Source organism: Fulmarus glacialis, unplaced genomic scaffold (genome assembly GCF_000690835.1).
Source record: "Fulmarus glacialis isolate BGI_N327 unplaced genomic scaffold, ASM69083v1 scaffold16926, whole genome shotgun sequence".
Taxonomy (NCBI): domain Eukaryota; kingdom Metazoa; phylum Chordata; class Aves; order Procellariiformes; family Procellariidae; genus Fulmarus; species Fulmarus glacialis.
The window spans coordinates 17,637-43,735 of NW_009216384.1; the positions used below are offsets into that span (position 1 = coordinate 17,637).

A 26,099-nucleotide genomic window follows, 5' to 3' on the forward strand; every position below is an offset into this window, starting at 1 on the left:
AACCAAATATGTCTTGGTACTGTTTAAGGTAGAGCTACGCCTCATTCCTCATTATTTTGATGGGATTTCAATAAATGTTAATAATATTAGATGAGCAGCCACAAATATTAACCCAAGAGCATTTAAGTCTTAACATAGCCCAATACCTATTAAATACCAGCACTTATACTCTGAACTGTGCTTCCCTCTACTTTCACTGCAATGAAAGCTGAACAATATTCTTGTGTCAAACATCGTGTTATGATATATTCATTTCAGTGAGATTCATTTATCAGTTTTCCATAAGATTTCTACACAGATTAGAGACAAATTAAACCCACGTATCAGGAGACACTACCTTTCATTGCTCCTTACCACAGCTGCAGTGTCCCTGGCCTCCTCCAGCCCATCCTCCAGTTCACTTAGGGATTCCAAGTCAAGATCTTTCTCCTTTTCCTTCTCCATCAACTCCTTTGCCCTCTTCCGCCTATTCTTACTGCTCCCATAAACACCAATGTCGGTCCGAGGGCTCAGAACCTGTAACCACCAAGAAAACTTACACTGTCAGAGCCAAGGATGCCAAGAACAGAAAATGCTATGATGTTATGATTTCAGGGACATATATGAGAACATTTAATAAAGGAATTACAACAAAGTCACCAGAGAGCAAAAAATACTCGGCAATCTAACACCTTTGACGTCTGTCAATTAATGCTAGGAAGAGGAGAAATAAACAGAAAAGGAGACAAGTATTTCATACGTATGGAATTGGAATGTAACCAGCACCACAGTGATGTGGCAGGTCAACTTGAAAGCCACTGTGTTTTCATGATTAAATTACAAAATCTATTCAGATTAAGCTATCATACATATAGCTAACTGAAATACTGTACACAGTTAGGTATCAGTAGTTTAACATTCACTTCAAGCGCCTTCATCATATTGCAAGTCTTAAAGATCTGCCATGATTTCATATTTACATCAGCAATTTGGTGGCTGAAACAAAACTAGAAAACATGCTATAAGCCTTTTAATATCAAACATGAGAGGCTGCAAAGCACTTTTAAGGACAAGAATTAAATTTTAAGTAATCTTGATTAGTTGGAAGGTGTACTTAAATATAAAATCTAGCAAATTAAATTCAATATAGGAAAGTTCAAATTGATACATTTAGGAAAACAGTCAAATGCAAAACCAGAACATATTAAATAACTAGTTAGGCAGAAGAACACAGAGAAAAAAATTTGGACCTAGAGCGCATCATAAACTGAACAGAAATCAGTGTGCTGTTGTTGCAATAGGGGCAGATCCCATTGGGAAACATTAAACAGCAGTATCGCCTTTGAGACACACGATGCAATTACTGCACTTCACATGGCACTAGGGAAGCCGTAGTGAGAGGATTCTGTCTGATTTTGGACATCACACTAGAAGTGAAGACAAACCGCGAGAGAATAGCAACAAGATAAAAGTATGAAAAATACAGCCTACAAGAAAGCATTGAAAGAACTGGAATTGTTTTCCCTAGAAAAGGGAAGTCTGTCAAGTAGATATGATAAATCTTCAAACACATGAATGATTTTTATTAAAACAAAGACAGTGACTACATTCATTGACATGAAATAAACAGTAGCTGACTTAATTTTTCTTATAGTTAAACAGCTTATAAAATATCTAATCTATTTTCTTAGAATTTAAGCAGTGGAACAAGTTAAAACATTCAAAGACAGCTTCTATGTCCATTTCAGGCCTACATTTCTACAATTACACAAAAAGAGAAATCCTTTTCTTTCCCTCTCAAAAAGGAGTTTTAATCTGTTTCTTCAAAAGTAACAGTTGAGGTTGTCTATACATAAAATAAGACTAGCCAAACAGACTTTTTGCCTTTTTCATTCTTTTCACCTGAGAACACTGAAGTTTATTATATTCTGTTCTCAAAAGGAGCTGTAATCTACTGTAATTGAACCAGCTGTTCTATCCAGACCACAGAGGGCCATCAAGATCAGTTTCTGAAGGCTGACACAAAAGTGTCTGTTGCTCACCTGTAACAGACTGTAGCTTGAGTTCTTCTTCAGGAAAGTCCTTCCTGTGCGCTCTCTCCAGGCACGTGCTGCAGCTACCTGTGACTCCAGCTGCGGCAGGGCATCAAGACGCACTGGTATTGGGCGGCCTTTGGCAGACAAGCTCTCCAGTTGCTCCAGGTAGGCATAGTTGCTCCCGTTCTGGGGTAAAAGAAATTTTTCTAAGCCAATGATTCCACCATTGTATCAGTGGCCAGCTTAATTTCAAGCCATAGACTATTTTGTCACTGACTAAAATAGAGTTCCATAGGAAAGGAAAGGAGGGCAGGGTTTCAATCTTACTGATATTTTTAAAACTATCTCATACAGTTTTTTTAACAGCCATTCTGACATGGCCAGGTGGCTTATGGAGTAAGATGACATTTCATTTCTAGATGGTTGTCTTAAACGCTATCTGCTTAACAGCAAGCTACAGTATCCGAGAGTTGTACAGGGGCCAATGTGAAATCAATTGGGATTCTCACTTCAGTTCCCAGCAAATACCTGATAGAAGAATAGCTGTTGCAGTCCAGAGATCAACACCTAGAAATATCACAGAAGCTATGTCCCTTTTGGATCAAGTTATGTGGGTAGAGCAATAGAATGGGGGACTACTGAACTAACAATAACTTCATAACTTCATCTATTTCAGACAGAAAATTTCAGCCATCAGTGCCATTAAACCTTATACCCATTTTGGGGAGAAAAAACAAACAAAAATAAATATCCTTAGCCAGTTCCAAAACTGAAGACCTGTGAGCAGAACATCTTCTGCTGCAGATAAGCGTTTCCAGTAACAGTCTGCAGAACAGTTTCAATACCAAGTAAGGCCCTTTGAGAGTTACATTTGTATCATAATGAATTTGCCAGCTTTTACATCCCCCATGAAATGGATAAAAGGGAAAAAGAAATTGGATAGCCAATGGGGAAACAGCAGCACAGAAAGAAAAAGAAATTCAAACACACGGGCTATGGTAAGCACATTTAACAGCTATAGTAAGGTTTCTCTTAGGGTCACCTTTGTGGGTAGAGGAGCTAGGAATAAAGAACACTTCTAAATAAAAGGATGCAAGCAGAAGATTCCAGTCCCTGCTGTAACCCCTACCTGAATGGCCTCCACTTTGGCTGTCCAGTCTCTAGCCCGCTGCAGGGCTTCTTTCAGTGCCAGCACATTGGGCAGGTAAGCAGGGATGTTCTTTGCTTCATTCACGATGCCCTCCAGAGCCATCATACTTTGTCGTGGTCTAGAGTAAGAAAAACCCAATTCCAGCCTTCTCTCAAAATGCCAGTCAACTGAAGACATAAGTTTGACAGGCTGGTGATGCAACTTCATCACTACACCACAGTGTAGGATACCATGGCTCTATTCTTGGAGGGTGCTACTGGCTACCAAGTAACAGGAGAGGTGAGAAAGCTGATGGACTTTGCACAATCAAGTTCCAAAGAGCACAGCATCAGAACTCCTTAACATCAAGGAAGCTGCCTTGCGTAGCATATATCTCAGTATTTTTTGTTGAGGGGGATGAATAGCAAAGACAGCGGCAATTCACAGTGCAATCCTGCCACTGTGCAACATGACAGGGAATCAACTCTTCTGCAACTCATCAACAACCTCAAATCCAACTCTTGGGCAATCAAACTGCTGGGAGGTAAAAAAAAAAGCACTACAGCTTCAAAGCCCCTACTTTTCACCACACTCCTCAACAGAGGCTGAGAATCCCTGAAGTGTGTGACCTATAAGAACAGTTTGCAAAGGAACACTCACCTGGCCTGCAGGCAGACCTTGGCCTTCTCCTCCCACCTCTCTGAGACTGTAAGCAGCTCCTGCAGCTCAGCCATGGCTTTCTCTACAGCATGGTGTGGTGCCAAGCCCACACCTGAGTCAATCAGCTTCTTCATCACATCTAGGGTGACCCTCTGGGGATCCAAGAGGGTGGACCTCACCTCATCCAGCCACCGTGCTTGCTGCAGTTCTTGCTTCAGCCTTGGCAGTTCAGGAAGTTCTACATAAAGGCCAGAGCCCATGTCTATCAACTCCTGCAGCTTGGAAGAGTCCGGGATCTCATCCATCATAGCTTCTTGAGCACGCTCATGAAATTCTTCCACATCGTCAAGCAGATTCTGAAGTAACATACAGCACAAATCAATTAGGAAAACATGCCCATAGAATCAAAAGGGAAAGCTGACTGAGGGATCAGTCAGCTGCGAATTTGCATGTGATCATCACATCATCAGTCAGAGCTTCTACACACACTGCCAGCTAGTTTGTCACAAGCCATCAAGTCTGACACATATTAAGTAACAGACCGTCTAAGCTCATTTGGCCTAATATTTCATACACTATGCATATTAGGTGGATGAAACTCTGCACCTAAAATAGTACAACTGCAACCAACTACAGCTGCCAACAAAACAGAATATTAAGCACTGCCTGGTCAACATTAATTTTAAAACAGTGGGGGGAAAGGCAAACAGATCGTCCCTTCAGTCTAGTGTCAGGGGCATTATAGTAATGATGGTAATACACAACGGAACACAACATGCTGAGGAAAAAGAACAAGCCAGAGTTGTATGAAGACGTGAATACCAAAAGATTATTAAAATAACAATGGTCAGGTTTTAAATTACTATTTCCTAAAGCAGGCCCACTACTTAAACACACCCGGGTTTTATCTCAAAAAGGAAAGAAATGAAAATGCAAAACCCTCTAATGAAAGGAGACAATTTCACAGAAATCCAACTGCACTGCTGCAGTTGTCCTCATCCTCGTGTTTTGGCACTGCAACGAAAAAATCAAAGCAAGCAAACAGACAGGAAAGAATCTCTGCAGGAGATTCATTCAAGGACATTCAACCAGTATTCTCAATTGATTCACTTCTGAGTCTCTTACAAAAAGACAGGTATTTCTGATAGCAAGTTGATGGCACAATGAGGAGCAAAACCCAGATTTCCTAACCCTTAGCTTACTGCCCTTTTTGTCTGATGCTGTTTTTCATGACTGTCTGGAAACCAGAAGGCATTTACGAAAAAGAACAAGATCCGCATTGTAAGGATTTTGATTTAGGGAACATACGGTGAATGCTTCATAGCGACAACAGTAAATTATTACCGTTTAATAATTATAATGCCTTTTGTGTTTGAAAATACTCATCATCCAACATGACAATTATTTTGCAATTCATTACGATGGATAATTGCATTCAAATGTCATGCTGAAAGCTAGTGAGTGCTTACACATAAATGATCATTCTCTGACTTCATTCAGAAACTAAGAGGCTATGGTTAGTAACCAGTAAAATGATAATATTTATTTTACTGGTTAGTGATTATGTTGAAGCTTCAAGAACATACACATGCATAGACAGAGTACTTGAACAGAACCAGTTTCCTACGGCTGGGGAGGGGAAAGAGAGAGAATAGCTGGGTGAAAATGTTTAGACAAAAATACGAATTAAAACTATTAAGAGTTTATTGCATGCCCTCAGCTCTGTCATCTACGAATTATGTCTTAATTAGAAGCAGGTTTTAAATACACTAGAAACAAAGAACTCCTTTGAGAACAACCTTATAGGTCTATTAATAGATGATGATAACACTTCATGAATAAATATTAGTAAATTCTTGTATTTGGAAAGAAGTGTAGTAAAAATCTTCCTATCACATGAGGATGATAAGCTACTTTCCACTCTACTAGCTGCTGGAAAACACATTAAAGAACATCTTTGAAGGATAAAGATTAGAGTCAACAGGCCTTGAAAATCTGTATCCTGGAATTCTATAGTTTTCTGACAGTAACTGTTTTCAGCAACAACATGCCAATAACAAAAACAAGAAGAAAGTCCAATATAAAGTCTCTCCATGATATCAACAATGAACTACCATGGAAAAGTTAATACAGAATTTAAGAATGAAGGAGGACATAACCAACACTAGGAAACACTTATGGAAAAGAGGCCTTTTCAAACAAGACTAAGTATTATATGTTTGGTTATCTAGGGGTAGCTGCACATATGGTAACGTTTAGAATTTTAGGACCTCAGTCTAGGACTATAGAACATTCTTAAAACTGTTATCAACAGAGAATACGTGCATTAATAAATGGTTAACATACATCTCAAGAACCATTTCTCAAGGTGAAAAATCTTTATTTATTAAGGATGTTTTCTTGAAGGAGTTTTCCAGAAGTTGGTTAGTGGGCGAGACACTATTTAACATTTCATCATCAGTGACACAGAAACAAATTAAGATTACTGCTGAAAACACTTGCTATGATACAGACTGCCAGAGTGATAAATGATAATAGCAGCCTGGGGAATCAGTATGATCTGGATTACTTATTAGGCTAGATTCATTCAAAGACAGGTGTAAAGATATATATGAAGGACAAGAAATGCAGGCCATGCATACAGATTAAGGGGGCTGTAACGTGGAAAGCAAGGCTGAGAAGTATTTACTGAACAATTGTCAATGTCGTACTCCCCTGAAGAAGCACACCAATATAATTTTCAGAAGTTTCTACCAAAATGTATAAAGGGTAGGTTTAACTGGAAATTCCACCACTATAGATAGCATTAAAGATGCTGGAGTAAGAGTAACTGGTTCAGAGAGATAAAACTGGGCCACATGGACAGTGACAGATGGGGAAGATCTTTTATCTCGATTTACCTACAGTGAGACCACCACACCTGACCATGCCCACTGCAACAGGCACCTTAAAAAGTGTACACATAGTCAAGTAAAGTGCTCTGTTCAGTCACCTAAATGCGGACCGCCATGTGCAATACCCCACATTGTCTGAGACTGCCACACAAGAGAGCTAAGGTATTCTTCCAGAACAGCAATGGAGGCCAGGTGGAATACTTAAGAGCATCTCACAGGTCACTAGATGTCCATGCTTAGGCTACTAAATTGAGACGTACATATTCAGCTGCTATGACTATACTAGCATAACAGTACCAATGCCATCGTTGCCCACTTAGAGACATGCTTGCAATTGAGCAGGAAAATGAGCAGGAAAGACGTTACCATTCCATTATGGACAGACAGCAACATGTCACCAGCAAAACTTCAATGACAACAGCAAGATTACCCAGTAAAGCAGGGAGACACTGAGCTAGATGTATCCAGAGTATTTTACTTCCTTTCATGAGGCCACAGACATCATTGAAAAGCAGCTACTTGCTTTATATTAGAAGCTAGAAATGAAACACCCCATTCAATCCATCTCTGCCAGTGCAGGACTGATTCTTTAAAAAAAAAAAAAAAAAAAAAAAGCCTTTCATCCTTTACATCAGGCAGTATTATCTGTTTAAAAAAAAACCAAAAAAACCCACAAACAAAACAGAACAAAACAAAAAGCACGACACTTACAATGGAGCAGATGCAAACTTACCTTTACTTGTCGGGCCTGGCTGATAACACAGGGCAGGCTAAACAACTGCTGTACAAATGCTTTAAGCTCTTCCATCGTTAGCTTGGTCCGCGTCCTTCCACTATCTTGGCTCTGTCTGCTGTACGAATGGACATAATTAAACAATATTACCTGACAGAGAAGATGATGATCCCTGGATTTACTCTCCAGTAACAGAAAGCTATCAAGATTACTGAGAAGTTACAAAAAAATTTCCTTCACTTGAGAACTCAAAAAAACCAAACTCCGCAAGAATTCCAAAATCTTGAAAACTAAATGTAATGTAATTCCTCTAAGCATCTTCAAGAGAATTTACCCTGCTCTTCAGAGGCAGGAATGTCTAGATGATTTTCAAATTGGGTTTGTTCCAAATAGGTAAAAGAACGTAGCCCAAAAAGCTTGTTTCAGGCAGCTCAAGAAGTTGACTGCCATGACAAGCAATGACAAGAAGTCTCAGATATGTAACAGCAACAAGCTCTGAAAAGAAGTCCTATTTTCTAGAGTTCTCTCTCTTGTAGCCAGAGAACTGTTGGAACTGGCCCTGCAACAGGAAAAGACTGCTACTGAGTAGGACATGCTCTGCAAAGACATTTCCGTTAAATATCACTTGCAGCAAGTATCACAAGCCCACTGAATGCAGTAAAAGACTTAAAAGTGACACACTGCACAAATTAAACACTTGGTATACATATCACTGACAGGCACAACAATTTCACAAGCAGGACAGATTTTAAACACTGAAGAGTTGTTCCCTGCTAATAAATCTACATTTTATTACTACAGAAACATTAAAGAAAAACAAAATTCAATCTTTCAACCTATGGACTTAAATACAATCGTAAAAGTAAAATCTAGATTAATGATCAAATATAATTACACAATATGTAAAACTCAGAGGGGGGGAAAAAAGAACACTGCAGGGTTTGACTAGCTACAACAGACAGTAAGGAGGAGTGGTGGCTGCACTAGACCTGCTGTGCCTCCAATACTCTTGTGTGAGAGTGAACAGGAGTGCGGCGCTCCAAGAGACACCACCGCGGGAGGGCACACTCCGCGAAACATCGCACTGGCATTCTGTCCCTAGTCAAACCATGGACTGCCACAGCACGAGACGCTGCACAAAAAGGTACAACTACCCCTGCCTGTGGAAACTCACAACTTTCAACAGCGGGGAGAGATACAGGATTGGAATATTGAACACATCTTCACAGCTACATGTTACCTATTTTTCAGATTTATATATAATCAGATGCATAAGGGATACATTTTCTTTTGCTACGTTTGACCATGAGTTTATTGCTGCTTTAATTCCTGCCAGATTGTTCTGTTTGAGCACTCATTTTTAATTTGCTTTTTAATAACCTTATCCTTTGTATAAATGTGATCCTTCGCAATGTATTAAATATGAACAAAAATGTTAAAGAAGCAGCTGAACGTGACCTCTATATTTAAATTTCCTAACACTGTTCACCAAAGAGGTTTCAGAATCTTTCTCAAAACTCAATTTTGTAACATGTTGCTATTTAGCATACAACAGCCCTCAGACGTATATAGAAGTCCTTTTTTTTTGCCCCATGGAATTCCTTTCAGCTTTAGATCAGACACATCATTGAAAACTGACAAATCTTTCTACCCCTTATGTTTCTTGGGACAGAGCTGGAAATCCACCAAATAATTAACTAAAGGGAAGTCTGTTGAGAGAAGGCTGACACACTCCAACAGCAGGACCAGGAGGAAGCAGCAGGAGACCCGAAACAGCTGGGAGCTACCAAAATAATTGAACTTCACTAGGAACAGGGCAATGCAACCCTGGTAGCATTGCTTTCTTCACCCAGACCAGAGTTCTAAGTGACCATATCTCTGTGGTAGTGAGATTCTACAAGCAATAAAAAACAAACAGGAGAGCCTTCTTCCCCCTTCAAATACAGCAAAAATGCTTCTCTATTTTGTAATAGCTTTCCAATTACATCAGGTATTATACTTAGATCTGTGGTGTAACTCTAACATTTCAGTGTTCAAATTCAAGCAATTACGATATGCATTATGATATGCATTCATGTGGCAAAGTTGGGTATTATAATTAAGAAGGTATTTACTTTTTACTCCCTCCCTTGAAAAGTCTGAAGTTAAAAACTACGCATGCAAAAAAACCCAACCAACTACAAAGCCAAATCTTAGAGGAAACGCAAGCTGTAAAAGTTTACCATACAACTATTGGCACAAGAATTACGGTCACCTGATCAAATTCTTTTCTATGGGACTTTCATTCAGGGCACAGAATGTGTAGGAAAGAAGGAAGAACACACTGCTGAAGGCTCATGACAGCAGAACAAGGGGACACATCCAGCAGATTGCTGAGGTAGGGCCAGTGGATAGAGTAACACTGAGGCAGCCACAGGCAAGGCAGGCAACACAAAGAACTAAGGGAGTCTGAACTGGCAGAAGCCACTGAGGCAAGCCACTACTTTTCAGACACACATCACTAAATCCCATGGTCCTTCCCAAGAAGTAAAAGACTGGCTCAAACTACAAACTGTTTTTGCTCTCTGCACTGCTCTGCTCCCCAAGATCCTTTTGTCCCTGTCAATGCTGGCAAAACACATTTCCTTTGCCTCTTCCAGTAACTCCACCAGCATCACAACACATTCTGCAACTTGAGAACAGCTGGCAAAACTATAAATATTTTTGAGTAATGCTGTACCAGAAGATACAATTGCACTTGCCTTACCAACAGTAATTGGTATTTCCTACTTTTCAAGCATTTTGTTTTGCAATCCAATGTTTTAACAGATTTTCTTTCCATAGCTTTAAGCTATGTACTTAGCCATGCTACCTAAAATACAAACATTCATGTCAATACTTACTTTCATTGCATTTTTCCCATACAACTCTCCCACACATTCAGAGAAATACCTGATCAGTGATCAAACACACAACTTCTCCAAAGGATTTCACATTTCAGTATATGTCAGCTGAAAACAGTATGTTTAACACATTCCAACCAAGTCTGCTTTTTTGGCCCTTTGTGTCACTATATCTGTCTCCCCTACTTCTCAATGAGTCACAGCACTAAAGGCAGGAAACACTGAAAGAAGTTACTAGGCAGAGACCTCAGGGTTCTTACATTTCCAAGTCCAATCAAGAAACAAAACAGACAGATGGAAACTGTTGAAAAAAAGCCTGTCCTACCTGTGTTTTTGCTTTTTGCTCAGAAGCAGCTGTGCTACTGAAGCACAGGTCTCTGCTTCTTTCACAGCATCTCTGAGCCTGCGGAAAAGATCATTCTCTGGATATTTCCTGTCTTCAGCATCCTCCAACATTACTCTCAGCTCGATCACATCTGTAATAACAGTATATAAATAATTCATATGCAAAACCAAGAGATTTTAGACTGCTTCAAAGGCCTTCAATCAAGGTTCCAACAGGCTAGTTCAATTTGAAATGCACAATGATGAGTTGCATTACACTCTCAGATTAGCCCATTTCTTTTTTCCACTAAACAATACACAGTGTTTCTCTCATTAAATGAGAGCACAGAACAAATGTAGGAGTTTCAGGACATCCTACTATGAATGATAGAAGTCTGACCTTTCTTGTGGTTGAGATTGGCAGACAGAGCCTCTGTAACTCTACTGACCCAAGTGTCATAAGACTGTGCTCTAACTTTCACTCCGTACAGCAAAGAAGGAAGGTCTTCTAGTGGGTACCGGTACCTGTAGATATGGAAGGAAAACACAGAAAGAGTATTAGTGCCCATACAAATGCCAGGATATTGCTTATATTGAGTTTTTCCAGCTACAAGGCGGCCAGAAAGACAGAACATGTATAATACCTGCTGCCTTGGAACCAAGAAACAAGCAAAGAGGATAAAAATACTCCTTAAATAAAAAGAAGAGAGAAGTGTGGCCAAATGTTTTATTTGGTCACTGGTCTCCAGCAAACTATCGGATATGGAAGAAAAAAAAGGCTGTGTACCTTAGACACTTCTTCTGCATGGGACATGGACATAAATCAGACGGATGGTATAAGCATACCAGACGCTCAGGATTACAGGAACATGTAAGAGCTGACAAGAAGCACGTGGTTCTGCAAGCTGTGCACTGACGCTCATCATCTGGAACCAGTTCAAACACCTCTTCTTCAGACATCAACACTCCCTAACAAAAAAAAATTAGACACTTGCTAAAAACTCTAATCCAGGCTGGGGGAGGGGGAAGTAAAAGTTCTTCTGCAAGCAAAGTAAGAGAGTTGTCTTATTTCTCACCATCTGTACAACAGACTCCCTTAACCGTGTCTCTTCCTCTATCATTAGAGTCATCTCCTTGCAGACCATGGCAGCCAGCCCAACATCCAAGCACTCTGGATCTGCAGCCATCTTGAATATCAGCTCTTCATGGGAGAAAACACAATGACGTCCTAGTCTTCGGTAATGACTCACACACTGACGTCCAATGGGAAGCTATAAAAAAACCGACATCTATCATTCTGGGAAAAGACATTTCAAGATGATCTCTTAGCTCCCACTTTCCTTCCTTTGACAAAACCTGAGAAAAGACTCAGAATAAGACATCTGTATCTTATGGGACAGAGCCAATTATAATAACCTTAAATCATGTCACAGATGAGGACAAAGAGGATATCCATGTTAGGGCAGCATCTGCCATAACCTTATGTGCCTAACTTTCAGACACAAGTGTAAGAGTTGTCCTAAGCTCTTTTTACTTTCAGCGGAAAGAAACTGGCACCAAAAAGGTGCTAAGGTGAATGCACTGCCCTCTGGATATTACTATGTTTGGACACAGACATTTAACACAAGATGACTAGAGTTAGTCAAAATTGGTATCGCTCATTTCGTGCCTTTTAAAAGCAAAAAATACAAAATGCTAGATGAATTTGCTACACAGATTTCTGGTTACATTTTGCATAAGCAAAAGAAATTTCACACGGCTGGTGTGAGTTTAGCAGTTTTTCACAGAGGCTATACACAGATTACATCATGAGCACAGCAGAAAAAAAGAACACCGACACACTGTCAATCCTGCAGACAATTTCTCTGATGAATGAAAAAAATACTCTGATTAAGGACTAAAATTCCTATTTGAAGGTAACAAAAAAGAAGTTAGAGATAGATAAACTACGGATGAGATCGTAACTTCTAACTATAAACCCTGGATAGCGATAGGACACACTTTTGACAACTTACTGAAGAATCCACATATGCTCTGCTCTGGTGTAGCATGGCTGTTAGAACAAGCACTAATATGATTTAAAGGTACAATGAGCTGGCGCCTCAGGAGAGAGGAGAACTAAAGACTTATATGCCTACCTCCAAAATTTCAATGACAACAGGTGTTCAAGACAGTACATTAATCTGTATCAAATTCAGACAGAGGCATCACAGAAATACTAGCTAAAGGTACTGTGAGATGTCGTTTTTTGTTTAGATCAATACTTAAAAAGGAAAGCCACATGCCAGAGTTTCAGTTTGAAGCTGCTTAAAATCATGCGCTCATCAAAATTATTTTGTGTAATGGAAACTCAGATCAGTCTTTAACTGTTGTACCAGGAACTATAAACATAAAATATACTACTAACACTCTCCTTGCAAAGGTGACCTAGAAGAGACATAGCAAACATATACAAAAGAACAGACCCAGTCAGCAGTGCAGAAGTTCACAGCTTCAGCGAAGTTATACCCCTGGTTAAATCCAGAGTGATAGGCACGAGGAAAAGTCACAACAAACTCGCCAGCACACTGATTGGTCCTGTATACCTAATACAAGTGACAATAAAGGGGAAAAAAAAAAAAAAAAAGAAACTTGCAACAGAGTTCAAGACACATAATTGCAAGATGTTTGAACACCACTTTCTTCACCTATAGAACACCACAGGCAATGTAGCTATCCCAAAAGCGGTAAGGATTGGTTCTGTCTTCTTAAAGTGAATCCTCAATTTAGAGCCTTACTCAAAAAAGCTGAACGTATAAGCCAACAGTTGAAAATTCTCTTTATGAATCCCAAAAGGGATGTTTCTCTATCATCATTTAATCCATCGCACCACAAAGTGCAAAAGCTTCTGGAAACAGTTTATTGTTTGCTTTGTTGGGGTATTGGCCAGGGAAGCAATTTATCCTAACACAAAAGCAAATGATAGTGACTGCTGCTTAAAGGTCTGCAGTCAATTATATTTGGTCAAAAAAGCATTTTGTAATGCTGAGATTTCTACTGAACATAATACAAGTATTTTGCGGTCAAAAGATATTAAAAGCATTTTACAGACAAACTTGCTGCTATGGCAGGGTGGGGTTTTTTTTTTAATTAATAATTAAATGTAACACACAATGTACACTTGTTCTGTAAGAGATTTTATGTAAGAAGCTTGGCACACTCACTTCTGATATAAGATAATTTAAATTTCATGGTGAGTCTAGAGAAGATTCTAGAAAATAGCTTCAAAAAACACCCCATAACTAATGAATTGAATATGTAAATAAAATAAAAATTCTTCAGAGTTATGCCAGATCGTTACACAAATCTGGCACAGAATGAAAAAACAGAGAGTGCATAGGAGTACTTATGTAAAAAATGCTCATGTGCTACTCACTGGTACGCCATGTTCCATCAGCACATTGGGGTTCATAATAGTGACCAACTGATGCAGGAGATCAGGCTGGGATTCAAACAGCTCAGGAGCCAATTCCTTCATCACATCCTCTAGCTGCTCTGCTGCATGAGAGGGCACGCCATACCATGTCTTTGGCTCTCCCCTAACAAAACACAACCACAGTAATAAACACATTACTTAAAGGAAAGTAATGGTGCCACCTAACTGCAAAGTATACCTCAAATCTAGCACCACTGTCCACACAAGCCAAATATTTTGCATATAGACATAAAAACGTCTTTAATCAACAACTGCATTCTTCAGGATGTATCGTTCTTATCTGAAAAATCAGTTACACTACAACACAATTCTCAACATACTTGACAGCAGATTTGCCATGACAAGCCTAACATGGAAGATAACTGTCATTTACCATGCTCTAAAGGGATAAAATGGGCAATTATGTTCCTTTAGGAAGAAGAAAGTAAGTTTAACAAACAAAACCTTGGCCATCACAGCTAATGTTTAAGAGAAAAGAGATCACGGTACTCTTCCACTCACTTAATTAGGCTTGGAGTAGCCCTGTTCCTGAAATCAATGGAATAGTATACAGGTAAGCAGAAGTGGAAAGAATAAAACACCAAACAGTGCAATGAAACATAAGTAATCCTTCCAATATACATAACCAATTACCGAAAGCCAGTGGTCCACCAGACTCTTTAAGATAAAAAATGCTTAATAACGTGCATTAGTTAAATATGAGGGAAGAAAGAGATTAACAAGACCAAAAGTAAACAGAAAGTTACTTGAGAACATATTATTCCAGTCCTTCCAGTTCTGTCTTAACCAAACTAAACTGTAATGATCGAGTATCTATAGTGCTGAGGTTTATTTTTTAATTTTATTTTATTAAGAAGTACAAGCAGTAGTCTGCTGAAATATCTGAAACCATTTACATAGCACTATTTAACTGTATTAATAATCTTGTGACCAATCACCCCAAAAGTTAGATGAGGCACAGTGCAGCGTTTTCTGTGGTTCCTACAGGCTTCAGTGACACCTGCCGGTAGGACACAGCTAGTAAACCCCAGCAAATAAATACTACTCTGCATCCAGGCTGCTGGAATTCACCAGCTGACACAAAACCCTCACATACTGATCTAGTTAATAGCATGCTCAGGACAATAACTGAACTCGAAACAAAATTAATCTCTCCTGAGCCTGTGGATCAGATCTTACTAGCAAACATGTTTCTCCAGAAATGTGCAATTACACTCTAAAGGCTATCAACTCATCCTTACCAGACGTACAAGAAAATTTCTATTCTGAAGGGGTGCTTCCCACAACTTCCCCCCTGCTCCATCCACTGTGACTGAACCTGATGAAATGGGAAGACTGCAATGCAGACAGTTAATCTGTCACGATTCTTGTTTTCAAACACAAAAGCTGAACACCAGAATACTTCTAGGATCGTTCTGAAAGTCAGAACTACTTTCAAATTTCTCTTCTCTTGAGTAGGAGTATTCTGTGTATACATAGATCTGCTGCTGAATTGTCAGCTCTGATGCCTGTGTAAGCCACTAGGCAGCAGAGTCCATCTCCAGCATAGGGACATACCAACTTTAAATCATAAAGCAGTGAACTGTAACTCAGTTCAAAACCAAAAACTTTCTTAGAAAAGATGCGAGCGTGTAAAGCATGATTTTACAGTGACACTGGCTTTTTGGCAACACAAGAATATTTAATCAGTTAATGAAAAACACTAAGTTGTTTAAAACAGCATCTGTATTCACTTTTAATCAGCCTCAGCTAAGAATATGGACCGCTCATCACATTTAGCTTTTTGGTTAAGAATGTCATCAGCATGCGTAGGCATTTTCAAGTAGAACTACAAATTTACTAACGGCGAACAGGACAGTGTAAGGTAGATGCACAAAGGAGAGCCCATACCAATGCAGGTAGTTGATGGAATAGCTCCAGTGATCTTCAATATGCCAGCAAAATGAGGAGAAGCACATCCCTACGTACAGCCAAGGTACCTTCATGCCAGAGATATCTGCATTGATGTGAGCAAGGACTGATTGTTCTAGAATTGGCATGTTATTCAAGTTCCAACCAGAAAGCGCATAATCCTGCCAAAAAAAGGAGAAGATTCTGAACAAATCAGAAGAACATAAGCACACCAACTCCAGAAGAGGAAAGTACAAAGAGATCAGCCTACCCATTTCTATAGTAGACAATGGGTAATATTCTGCAACAATGAAGCATCAAAACTAGGAAATAATTCCTTAAATACCTTAGTCAGCAATTAATCAGACTGAGATTGAAGGCCAGTCCTAGTATTTCAACAAACATAGCCCACCTTCTTTGGATCACGACTTACATACTTAGGCTTTGATTTATCCCCTCCCCCCAAGTTTATAGGTTTCATACTTTTCTGGTGGAACAAAATACCAGCAACACTAGTAGAAGACCAAAAAGATAGAAGTCTTCAATAAAACAGGATAACTTATGATTGTAAACAACGCAGCGAATCTTTACTGCACTGCAGTTTATCTTGATCTTTATATATTACTTTAGAAAGTTTTCTCAAAAGAAGAAATTCCTACACACTCATTTCTGAGAAGACAGCATCACCAGTTAAGCAATCCCACCTTCACTTTCAAATACACACAATTTATACAAAAAATGAGAATCCAGAGTGCCTTAAAAGGTCACTATTGTGCTTTAACATTAGTCTATTTTCCACCTCAAAAAAAGCTGTTAGGACAGATTCACAGTCATTTTAGGCACATCCCATAGTTGCTGAAAGGACTGGTCACACCCTCAGCTCAGCCACACATTCACTGACACTATAAAGACAATGCAGTGAGTTAGATGACTTAAGTGATCTGGCTAGAAAATATTTTTTTAAATTACTACTGTCATACAAATAGATCAACAAGCAGTTCTGACTCATTAAGCAGCTACACAATCACTGCATGGCCAACACAGGTACAAGCAGGAAGAGGCAGGTGGGAGTGGAAGACAACAGTGAGCAGGATTACCTCTTCCAGTGAGTAGTATAAATAGATTTGGGGCTGTGTAATCACGAAACCACACCTTTACTCTCATTTCCTCTGAATTTAAACATATAAGCACCCAGAAAATTGATACGCTACAGTAAGGTCTGAGGGAAAATAGGTAATATATTTACCAGATGTTCTTCATAAAATCTTCTATAACAGGATGCTGTATCTACATCGTTTCATTCTTACAGTATGCAGTCAGAGAAACAAGCTAAATCCAGTTAGTTTGTTTTACCTATTATAAACCTCCTAAGGAGGTTAGAATCATGTTTCTGTAGCTAATTCTGTAACAAAAAGGTTCAGAACAAGAAAAAAAAAAACTTATCAGTCTCCTCATACTCGGACATACTGTAACAACTTGCACATCTTTGCCTGCTAAGGTTAAGTGATACAAAACAGGTGTGACTTAAATCATGAAAAGCAGCTTAGCTATCAGCAACCAGATCTGTAAAAGAACCTAATATATTAATTTAACGCCCTGCTCAAAAGGAATTTTAAGGGCACGCAAAAGCCTTAAGCAATTTCTTCATGAAAAAATCCACGCCGATTTCTGACCTAAATTCTTAATGTGAAATCTTATGCAGAGCAAAGAATGGGGTCAGTTTGCATATCCTGTTCCTCACCTCCTCCTCTGGCATCAGCTTTCGTCGGCCATCCTTCACTGGGAAGCCACTTCCAAAGTCCTTGGATGAGATATCAGCCCCATATTCCACAATGACGTCTTCTTCTATGCTGCTCACTAATCTCCAGAATTCTTTTTCTACGAGCTCAGTGGGAACCATCTGGAAGCGGAAAAGTTGTTACGGTATGTGCGGATAAGACCCAACATAAAAGTTATCATTCAAGAAGTAAATCATTAATAATCCCCCATGAGTTTTCAAACACCAAGGCAACTCCCTCTCTCCCCTCCATCTCTTCAAAGTCATACAGTTTCGTCTGTATTCCTTAGTAGTGGCTGCAATGTAACAGAAACAGGATGCCACATCATAAGGGATGGAACAAACAAAAAAGAAGATGGGGTTACCAAAAGCACAGCTAAAAACAATGGGAGAAGGAGAGAGCCAGCAGAAGCCAAGCAGCAAACAGAATGAACAGCATGCAAAGTCCAAACTATTTCAGAGGATAATGACCAGAACTCCTGAGTAACAGTAAGGAAATTCAGATAAAGGGTTGTGTTCAAGAGCGTAGTCTTCATATAGGTCATTAAAACTCCTACTTACATGCATTTATTTTTGAAGCTTATTTGTAAAATAAGCTTTGTTCCTTGCTTTGCTCCATGTCCCAAAGTTCTATCATAAATTGGAGTCCTTAAAATGTAGAAGCTTTAGCAAGAATGCCCATAAATTACCAAAGAACCCTGAGAGGAGAAGGAGCTTAGTGCTGTATGCAGTCTACAGGACAGTGGAATTGTGGAAGTGTGCCAAAGCAGAAATGCCAATTTTAAAAATGCTGCTGAGATGCAGAACCCAAAAAAATCTGATTATCAGACAGACTCAGTCTATCGACTTGTCTGCAAGAAAAGACTAACAGGGAGGCAAACAGTGATTTATCCTCTGAACAAACTAAACCAAGACAAAAGCCATAGGAAGGGCAGGAGAAAGACCCCTTTGCCAAACAAGAATAAGATACTTGGTTCAATTAATGAAAAAGGGCAAGAACCTAACAAGCAATAAAGCTATCTATCCATCACAGAAAAAGGGTGAAATGAAGTTGAAATGAGACCATATGCCAGAAAGCTAAATCATTTGTTTACATGTTTAAAGCTTATGGTGCCTCTTTAAACAAAGCTAAGATGCCTCAACAAAAATTCAGGATCAGCTGAAACCTCTTCTCTTTTTCCCCTACAAGGAATCACAACAAAAGTTGAAACTCACATGGACCGGCATGTTGAAATAATCAGACTTGAAGTTATCAGCCATTTCACCAAAGCTCTGGAGAGTATATTCCCTGACAGCTTGTTCAAATCCAAAGGCCTCGCGGGGTTTGTTACATTCCTAGGAGACAGAACATAAAAATATTGTTCCCTGCAGCAATTATGACACAGTTACTTTTTTAGCAAAAAAAACGTAGGGTCCATCTGAGTCCTTACCGAACACAATAAGCTATCAGTTTTGAGTGCTTTTCTCAGCTGAGGAGTCCTACCACAACGGAAACAGAACAGAATTAATTGTACAGAAGCTAATCTAACATGGTAAACCCCAACGCTACATACTTCTGCTTTCCTGTCCAAAACTAAGTTTCATCATCTACTGCTGCCAGCCACAGAGTAAGACAGCGCCCAAGCAGCTTAGACAGCTGTAAGACATTTCTTAGACACACTGGATTCAAGCACCTGCAGGATTCAACTGCACAGGAACAAATCCTGCAAGTGCTTCAGTTTTGTCAAGTCAGCAAATCATTAACTGATTTGGTGCTGTGAAAGTATACAGAAGGAAAGAGAAAGAAGCAAATTAAAACAATGCAACACAGCTAACAACAGACATGGTCCATCTGACAGAAAATCTTCAAGTCTTCCACTGTTCTATCCCCAATCATCCCAAGAGGGCAAAAAATACCAGTTCACATTTCAGCTACCCTCCCCACCCATTTCTACAGTGTCCTTTTCAACCCCTTTGTATCTGACACAATGTTTATATATACAAGACATATCTGATCACAAACATGACATAGAACTATCTGATAATCAGCTGTTCAGTCATAAAGAAACAGGACCGGAAAGGAATTCAAGAGATCAGTAGTTTCTTTTTCTTCAAGAGGAACTATCCTTAGACTATGCCCAACATCTGTCAAAGTAGTTCTTAAATAGAGCCTGCAACAGAGAATCTACACCACCAGTAAACAGTGTCAAACAATGTTGACCTGAACACATATAAAGAGTCCTTATCCTATTCTTCCTACCTTCTGTTCCAGCACCCTGTTGTTAACATTACATTAAATATCTGTGCACAATTAACATTTAAAGTAAAAACTGAGGCAAAAAGCACTACTGAGCATTTCAAACATCTTTCTGCTCTTATTTGTTTAGTCTCCATTACATAATATAGCTATGTTTTTTCTCTTCTTCCTCTTATTTTCAATGTATTTCCAGAATTTTTCAAGTACTTTCTGTATCATTTGCTAGTAACAACTTACTTAGCACCTTAACTTTCCTGATTTTGTCCCTACATGTGTATTTTTTTGCTTGGGAACAACGTATCCCTGTTTTTAGTAGAAATAGTACTGAAATTTCTTGTGAGTTTCCACATTCTTAAACCACCGCTGTCACTATATTTACTACTCTCTAAATTACCTCCACATTGGATTGCTGTATTTTGCTAATACTCCTTTATTGCTTTCTCTTAAGGGAACAATAAACAAGCAGCTTAATCCACTCCGTAAGCGGCAACCCAAAGGGTTCGTTGCATTTTTTCCCTTGCCTGTAACTATAAATTTCCACCTCTCTCACAACAGCCATTTGCCGGAGTCTATCTGACAACCTAATCTCTCTTGGTGAAGGGTTAAAGACCAGCGAGCTGATCCACCTCATGATGTGACTGCACAACTATTCATACAGCACCATAAAGAAAACAGCAGAAGCCCACAGCTGGGAAGGGTGTGGGAGATGTGGGAGATGTGTGGGCATATACACGTGTGTGTTTGACTGCCCCTTTTGGAAAAAAGGCGGTCTAAAAAGTTAAAGCCAGTCAGAAAAGTTACAGATTTAAAAACAGTAAGCTTTTTTCCTCTGAATCCTACATCTACCAATTTCCTGAGCCTGCAAAATTTGTTTTCTTAAGACAAATACCAAGCCAATCAAATGATGTTTGCTGCCTTTAGGCTGTTGATCAATCATCTCTTGGAACTTGGTAGCTCTTCTTTTTTGAACAATGAAATTCAACTAGCTTCCACTTTCAGAGCCTCAACCATTCCTTTTTTAGTCTAAACCAAATCTAAAATAGCTACAAATTTTTAAATTAGTTCTTTCACAAGCTATTCTAAACAATGCCATAATGACTTCCCAATAATCAAAGCTCCCTGTTATGCCCAAATCGTGTACTTTGATTACTTCACAGTTTACAAAATGTCTCACCATTATGCTGAAACATCTATCACAACCCTACTTCTCACCCTAATTTCCCACTACCAGCTTATCAAATTGAGTTTCAGCTCTTAGCATACAAAGGCCAAAGTTTTAGCTGTCACATGGCTGTATAATAAACAAAGATTATGCCCAAGCTCTAGAAGGAACATTTCTCTCTCCTTACGGCTCATCAACCAAAAACAGCTGGAGATTCACAGCTCATCTTGACAATATTCCAAACAAAACTATGGCTTCTACCCAGATGGAACAGCACTGAGCTGAACTGATCTTCTTCTGATCTTTTCAGGAACACAAGTACACATACAAAGCTTGAGTAGTTCTGAACTGTACCTCGGCAACGCACTTCGGACACCTCCAGTCACCCTTGGGTACATCAGGTAAAGGAGGAATCAAGCAAAAAGTGTGATAGCTGTCATCACATCCATCACACAGTAGCAGTTTGTCCTCATTATTTCCTCTGCCACAGAATAAGCAAACATACAGATCAACCTGAAGAAAAAAGAAAAAAAAAGGAAGTAGTTACAAAAAGTTTTCTCATCCAGAACCTGCCTTCCTTAAACTAAGGAACAAAGGATGTAATCCTAAAGTCCGATATATGAACATAGTCTCCTCTGGTTTTTGAGAAGCACTGATAATGAACGATTATGCTTCAATTTCCCAAAGCAGTAATATGTAGGAGGCAGGGGGACTTTGGGTGCTGCAAAATAACTATCCAGTTCAGCTGGACAATTGTTTTCCATATAACTCAAAGTAGCATCTCATTCATGTTATTCTAAGGCAAAAGGGTAGGTTACAGTTTTTAGAACTTGATGCTCTCCCTCTCTTTGGGCCTCTATCATGGAAAACAATTCAAACTAAATCCCTACAAAGACCACATGGCTGAGGAATATCTCCAAAAACTATTTCAGAAACATACACGCCATCACTTGCAACAGTACAGTGATTATCTTTGCAATGGAAAAGAAGAGATAACAAAATCCACAAACCTACAGATTTCAATCTAAAAACCCAAAGGGAAGGGAAGAAAACTGCATATAAAGGTACCAACGTCTTTCTCATTTTCTCCAAAATAAAGGATAAAAACTCCAAATGATAACAGAGAAGTATTAATCCCAATACAACACCAAATAATTTTCACAGGTGTCTGTCCAAGATAATCTCTCAACAAGAACAACACTCACTGGGAGATATTCTCAGGGACCAAAGAGGAAACCATATCAACAAAGTTTCAAATTTTCTTTGCTGTTGCTTCCTATATTGTCCAAAGGACTTTTAATATAATATAAACATTAATATAGCACTGAAGATCTGTAACATAATCTAAATGAAGAAACTGTGTACTACTTTATCACAGCTAAAAAATTATCTTATGTATAAATTTTTAATAACAACATGAACTTCATGAATAACACTTGCTCCAAATTCTGCTACAACTCCCGTTAGTCAATGGGCAACTCAGACTATGTATATTTCCTTCACGCAGCTCAAAATACCACCAGAAGTGGTGGGGTTGTTTTCTGGGGGTCTGTTATTTTCATCAAGATGTCACAAAACCATGTGTTTTTCAGTTGATTAGGCTCACACAGTTGTGTTAATACTTGATGTCAACCCCATCTTGGTTACACCAGCCTAGTTAAGTATGCAACTTCCTAGCTAGGCAATAATATACTTCTTAAGAAGATTGCTCAGGTTTCTTACGAAACAATTCTAAAAAACAATGCAGTTCTATTAAGAGACATATTATTTTCCCCTTTTTAAAAAAAATCCTCGCACGCACCCTCATGGAATATCATGTCTGTCTAAAACATCAAACTAGTTGCTTTTGTTGCAAGTATATAAAACAGAAGGAGGGTACCTTAGCAGACATTTCCAGGTTCTCTTCCCAAAACTAAAAATGCGTTAAAACAGCGATTGTAAGAGGAGGCTATTCTATGACACTCACTAGTTACCTATCACTGATGCTACCTTCTCCTCTCCAAATTCATATTAACATACGCAATCTTTTTTATGTCAGCTCAAGTGATGATTTGTCAAATACAAAGACTGCATTGAAATACATATTCACAACAAGCAGATCTGTGATTACACAATAGCCACAAATGAGCCTCCTAGCCATGTAACAAAACACAGTAAGACTATGATTATATATAACCATATTTATCAAGGGGGAGGGGATAAAAAGAAAAAGGTGTATTTTACTTCACAGTTAGCATTTCACACAGATAAAATAAATTTCACTGTTAGCATTTCACAAAAAGATAAATGGATGAGGGAGAAGTATAAACAAAACTGCAGCACAGTATTTTTCAGATGAAAGTTATATAAGGCTAATGTATCACCTCTGCACTTCAAAGACTGCTTTCCTTGAAGATCTCTCTTGAAGTATAAAAAAGCGTGGAACCAAATGGTACTAAGTCACAGAATTTCACAAGGTTATAGTTACAGCAATACAGTTCCAAAATAGCAGTTCTGCTGCTACAGTATTTTCATCATTTTTCCTTATAAATAGGAGTAAATGGAAAGAGTAAACAAATACAATTTTCTATAAAGAAAGAGAGACTAGACAAAATATTTTTAAATTAAAAGTATACTTAAACAAAATGGTCAGAACACTTACACAGCCCAGGAACACCATATACTCAGAAGTAGCAGTACAACTGAAAAAAATTCAAGTCACACAAATTCTAACTTAGCTGCAATGGCACAATGATCTGTTTTTTAAATATCCAACTTCTCCCACTTTTTTTTTTTCCCAGGAGGCATTTCCACATATAAAAATATGATTACTAGAGACTTCCGGTTGCCTTGTCCTTCTATGGTTGAAATTTAAAATAAGCTCTTGAAGTGTTCTCAGGCTAAGAGAAAAACAGCTTACTAGTGAAGAGTCTAATTCTTAAGACATTAAAAGCATGCATCTTCATTCACAGTTGCGTACACATGCTAAATTATGACACTTTAAAAGTAAAAAGTCATGCTAGTCATAAAGACATTAAGAACAACTATACACTGCTTTTCCATGGTCAAACATCAGAGCACTAAACATTTCATTTTTCCCCTTAGGGGTTTCTCTTGTATGGACTTGTATAATGACTAGTTAAACTCAAAACAGAAAAGACATGAAAGCTGGAATTGCTAAAAAACAAACTCCTGAAGCACTGGAGCACCTCAAAATACCTTTTAAGGAAAAGAAGTAGTATTTTAAGTGTTCTACAAAAGGGAGCTCAAATAGAAAGTGAGCTACTGAAGTCATGCAAGAAGTGTGTGGCAAAGCAAGCCCTCAAACCCATGATCAGCAAGTACCTTCACGTTGCAACATTCTTCCTGTCCGAAAGATTAAAACAGAAACCTAGAGCATAGATTATTTTTCAAAATACTGTTCATTCTTCCCATAACAGTATCATCTGCTGCAGTGTCCATCCATTCATCTATTTGAGGGGTGGGGTGGGGGTGTGTTTTAGAAAAAAAAAAATCTTAGTAAATCAATTAATTTCTTATTATCAGAAATCACAGCAAAGGAATCAAACTTACGAAGTTGACAGAAAGAGTTCCTTTGCGTTGCCTCATCTGCATTCCAAATGCTTCTGATCTGGTTCCCTTGCGTCTTCGTGTCACCTCATCTTGAAGTAAAATAAAGTTAAATGTTATTAATATCACATCAAGATAGACTTAACTTGCAAAAACACCACAGATGTCCAGCCTGGTACCCTGCCTTTCATATCAGAAACTATCTGACAGTCCAAAGAAAGCAAAAATGCCTTGTTATACCTGGCCAACCTAAAATAAACAAGGATTAGGAAAACATATTTTGCTTATCCTCACAGGTGATCCTAATTGCCTCACAAAACAGAGTGAATTACACTCAATTTGTGCACTTGGCTGGTAGGATCCCTTTCAGTATTGTCAAATCCTGTTTCCCCTTCCAGTCACCCAGATCATGCAACAGCTGCTTAATTGTTATTGTTACTATATAATACATAAAGAGCTGAAACTAGGCCAAGTTACATGAAGCACCCTGTAAATCTCTCTCATGAATGAAACCCTAGAATACTTAGCTTTCTTTTTCCAGTTATAATGATTTGCTTACTACTTAATGTTGTCTCTAGAGACACGCAGAAAGATTTAACAGCCTCGTTATTTTACAAAGCGATGAGCCCAAGATTTAGTTACCCTCTTTATCCTTTGCTCCCAATGCCAGTCCCATCATCTTGGGTCCAGCTCCAAAGATCTGTAGCTTCTTCAGTTCAGTATTTCTACTCATTTCTCCTGCCTCTGCCTAGAAATAAAAACAAGACCATATCATCAATATTTCCCCTCCAGGCCTCTTCATAATTTGTTTATATTCCACTCTCTCACAACATCAGCTCATCAAAAGAAAGGAAACAGAGGCATGAAAAGACATGATTTTCTGTTCCTAAAGCCAATGAACAAATAATGCAAATGGAATAAAAGACAGAATTTTTGTCCCAACTTGGCAAATTATTTTACATTTAGGATTACAGATAAACTACAGAAAGTCACCTATACAGCAAATAAGAGAACTAGGTTTGACATTTAGCAAAAAATAAGTAAGAAGAATGCCACAGCAGTATTTTCCAAAATCACCATGATTCAATCACGTGCTTGGATGTTAACACATCCACTGTTTTAACAGGATTTTTTTATCTGCTTCCTTGAGTAGACACATACACATGACACTAGTAAGTTCCAACCTAATTCCTTAAGCTTGGCTGCTCCTGGGTTTATTTGTGATGAAATGTTATGAGTACAACTCTTGAAATCACAGCTACTCATGGTGCCCTTGCAACAACCTCAAAATCAGAGATGAAAAGACCCATTAGGAGACAACCCCATGTCCCTGACAGTGATGTTTCCTGAAGTGTCCTGTTCAACTGAACGTC

General features: G+C 38.7%; 1 protein-coding gene across 1 annotated transcript in view; it reads right to left on the bottom strand.

Annotated features, from left to right (window-relative positions):
• KDM5A (lysine (K)-specific demethylase 5A) overlaps positions 1–26,099 on the bottom strand; it is a 48,033-nt gene that overhangs the window by 12,990 nt on the left and 8,944 nt on the right. Inside the window, exons 5-21 of the mRNA XM_009579288.1 lie at positions 25,369–25,474; positions 24,730–24,818; positions 21,532–21,690; positions 18,995–19,114; positions 17,744–17,902; positions 16,003–16,184; positions 14,053–14,215; positions 13,103–13,222; positions 11,714–11,908; positions 11,425–11,606; positions 11,038–11,162; positions 10,639–10,789; positions 7,432–7,549; positions 3,805–4,160; positions 3,145–3,283; positions 2,022–2,201; positions 355–516 (exon numbers count right to left, since the gene is read on the bottom strand). Of these exons, the coding sequence (XP_009577583.1) occupies positions 355–516; positions 2,022–2,201; positions 3,145–3,283; positions 3,805–4,160; positions 7,432–7,549; positions 10,639–10,789; positions 11,038–11,162; positions 11,425–11,606; positions 11,714–11,908; positions 13,103–13,222; positions 14,053–14,215; positions 16,003–16,184; positions 17,744–17,902; positions 18,995–19,114; positions 21,532–21,690; positions 24,730–24,818; positions 25,369–25,474 (2,706 nt within the window). The remainder of the gene's footprint in view (positions 1–354; positions 517–2,021; positions 2,202–3,144; positions 3,284–3,804; positions 4,161–7,431; positions 7,550–10,638; positions 10,790–11,037; positions 11,163–11,424; positions 11,607–11,713; positions 11,909–13,102; positions 13,223–14,052; positions 14,216–16,002; positions 16,185–17,743; positions 17,903–18,994; positions 19,115–21,531; positions 21,691–24,729; positions 24,819–25,368; positions 25,475–26,099) is intronic.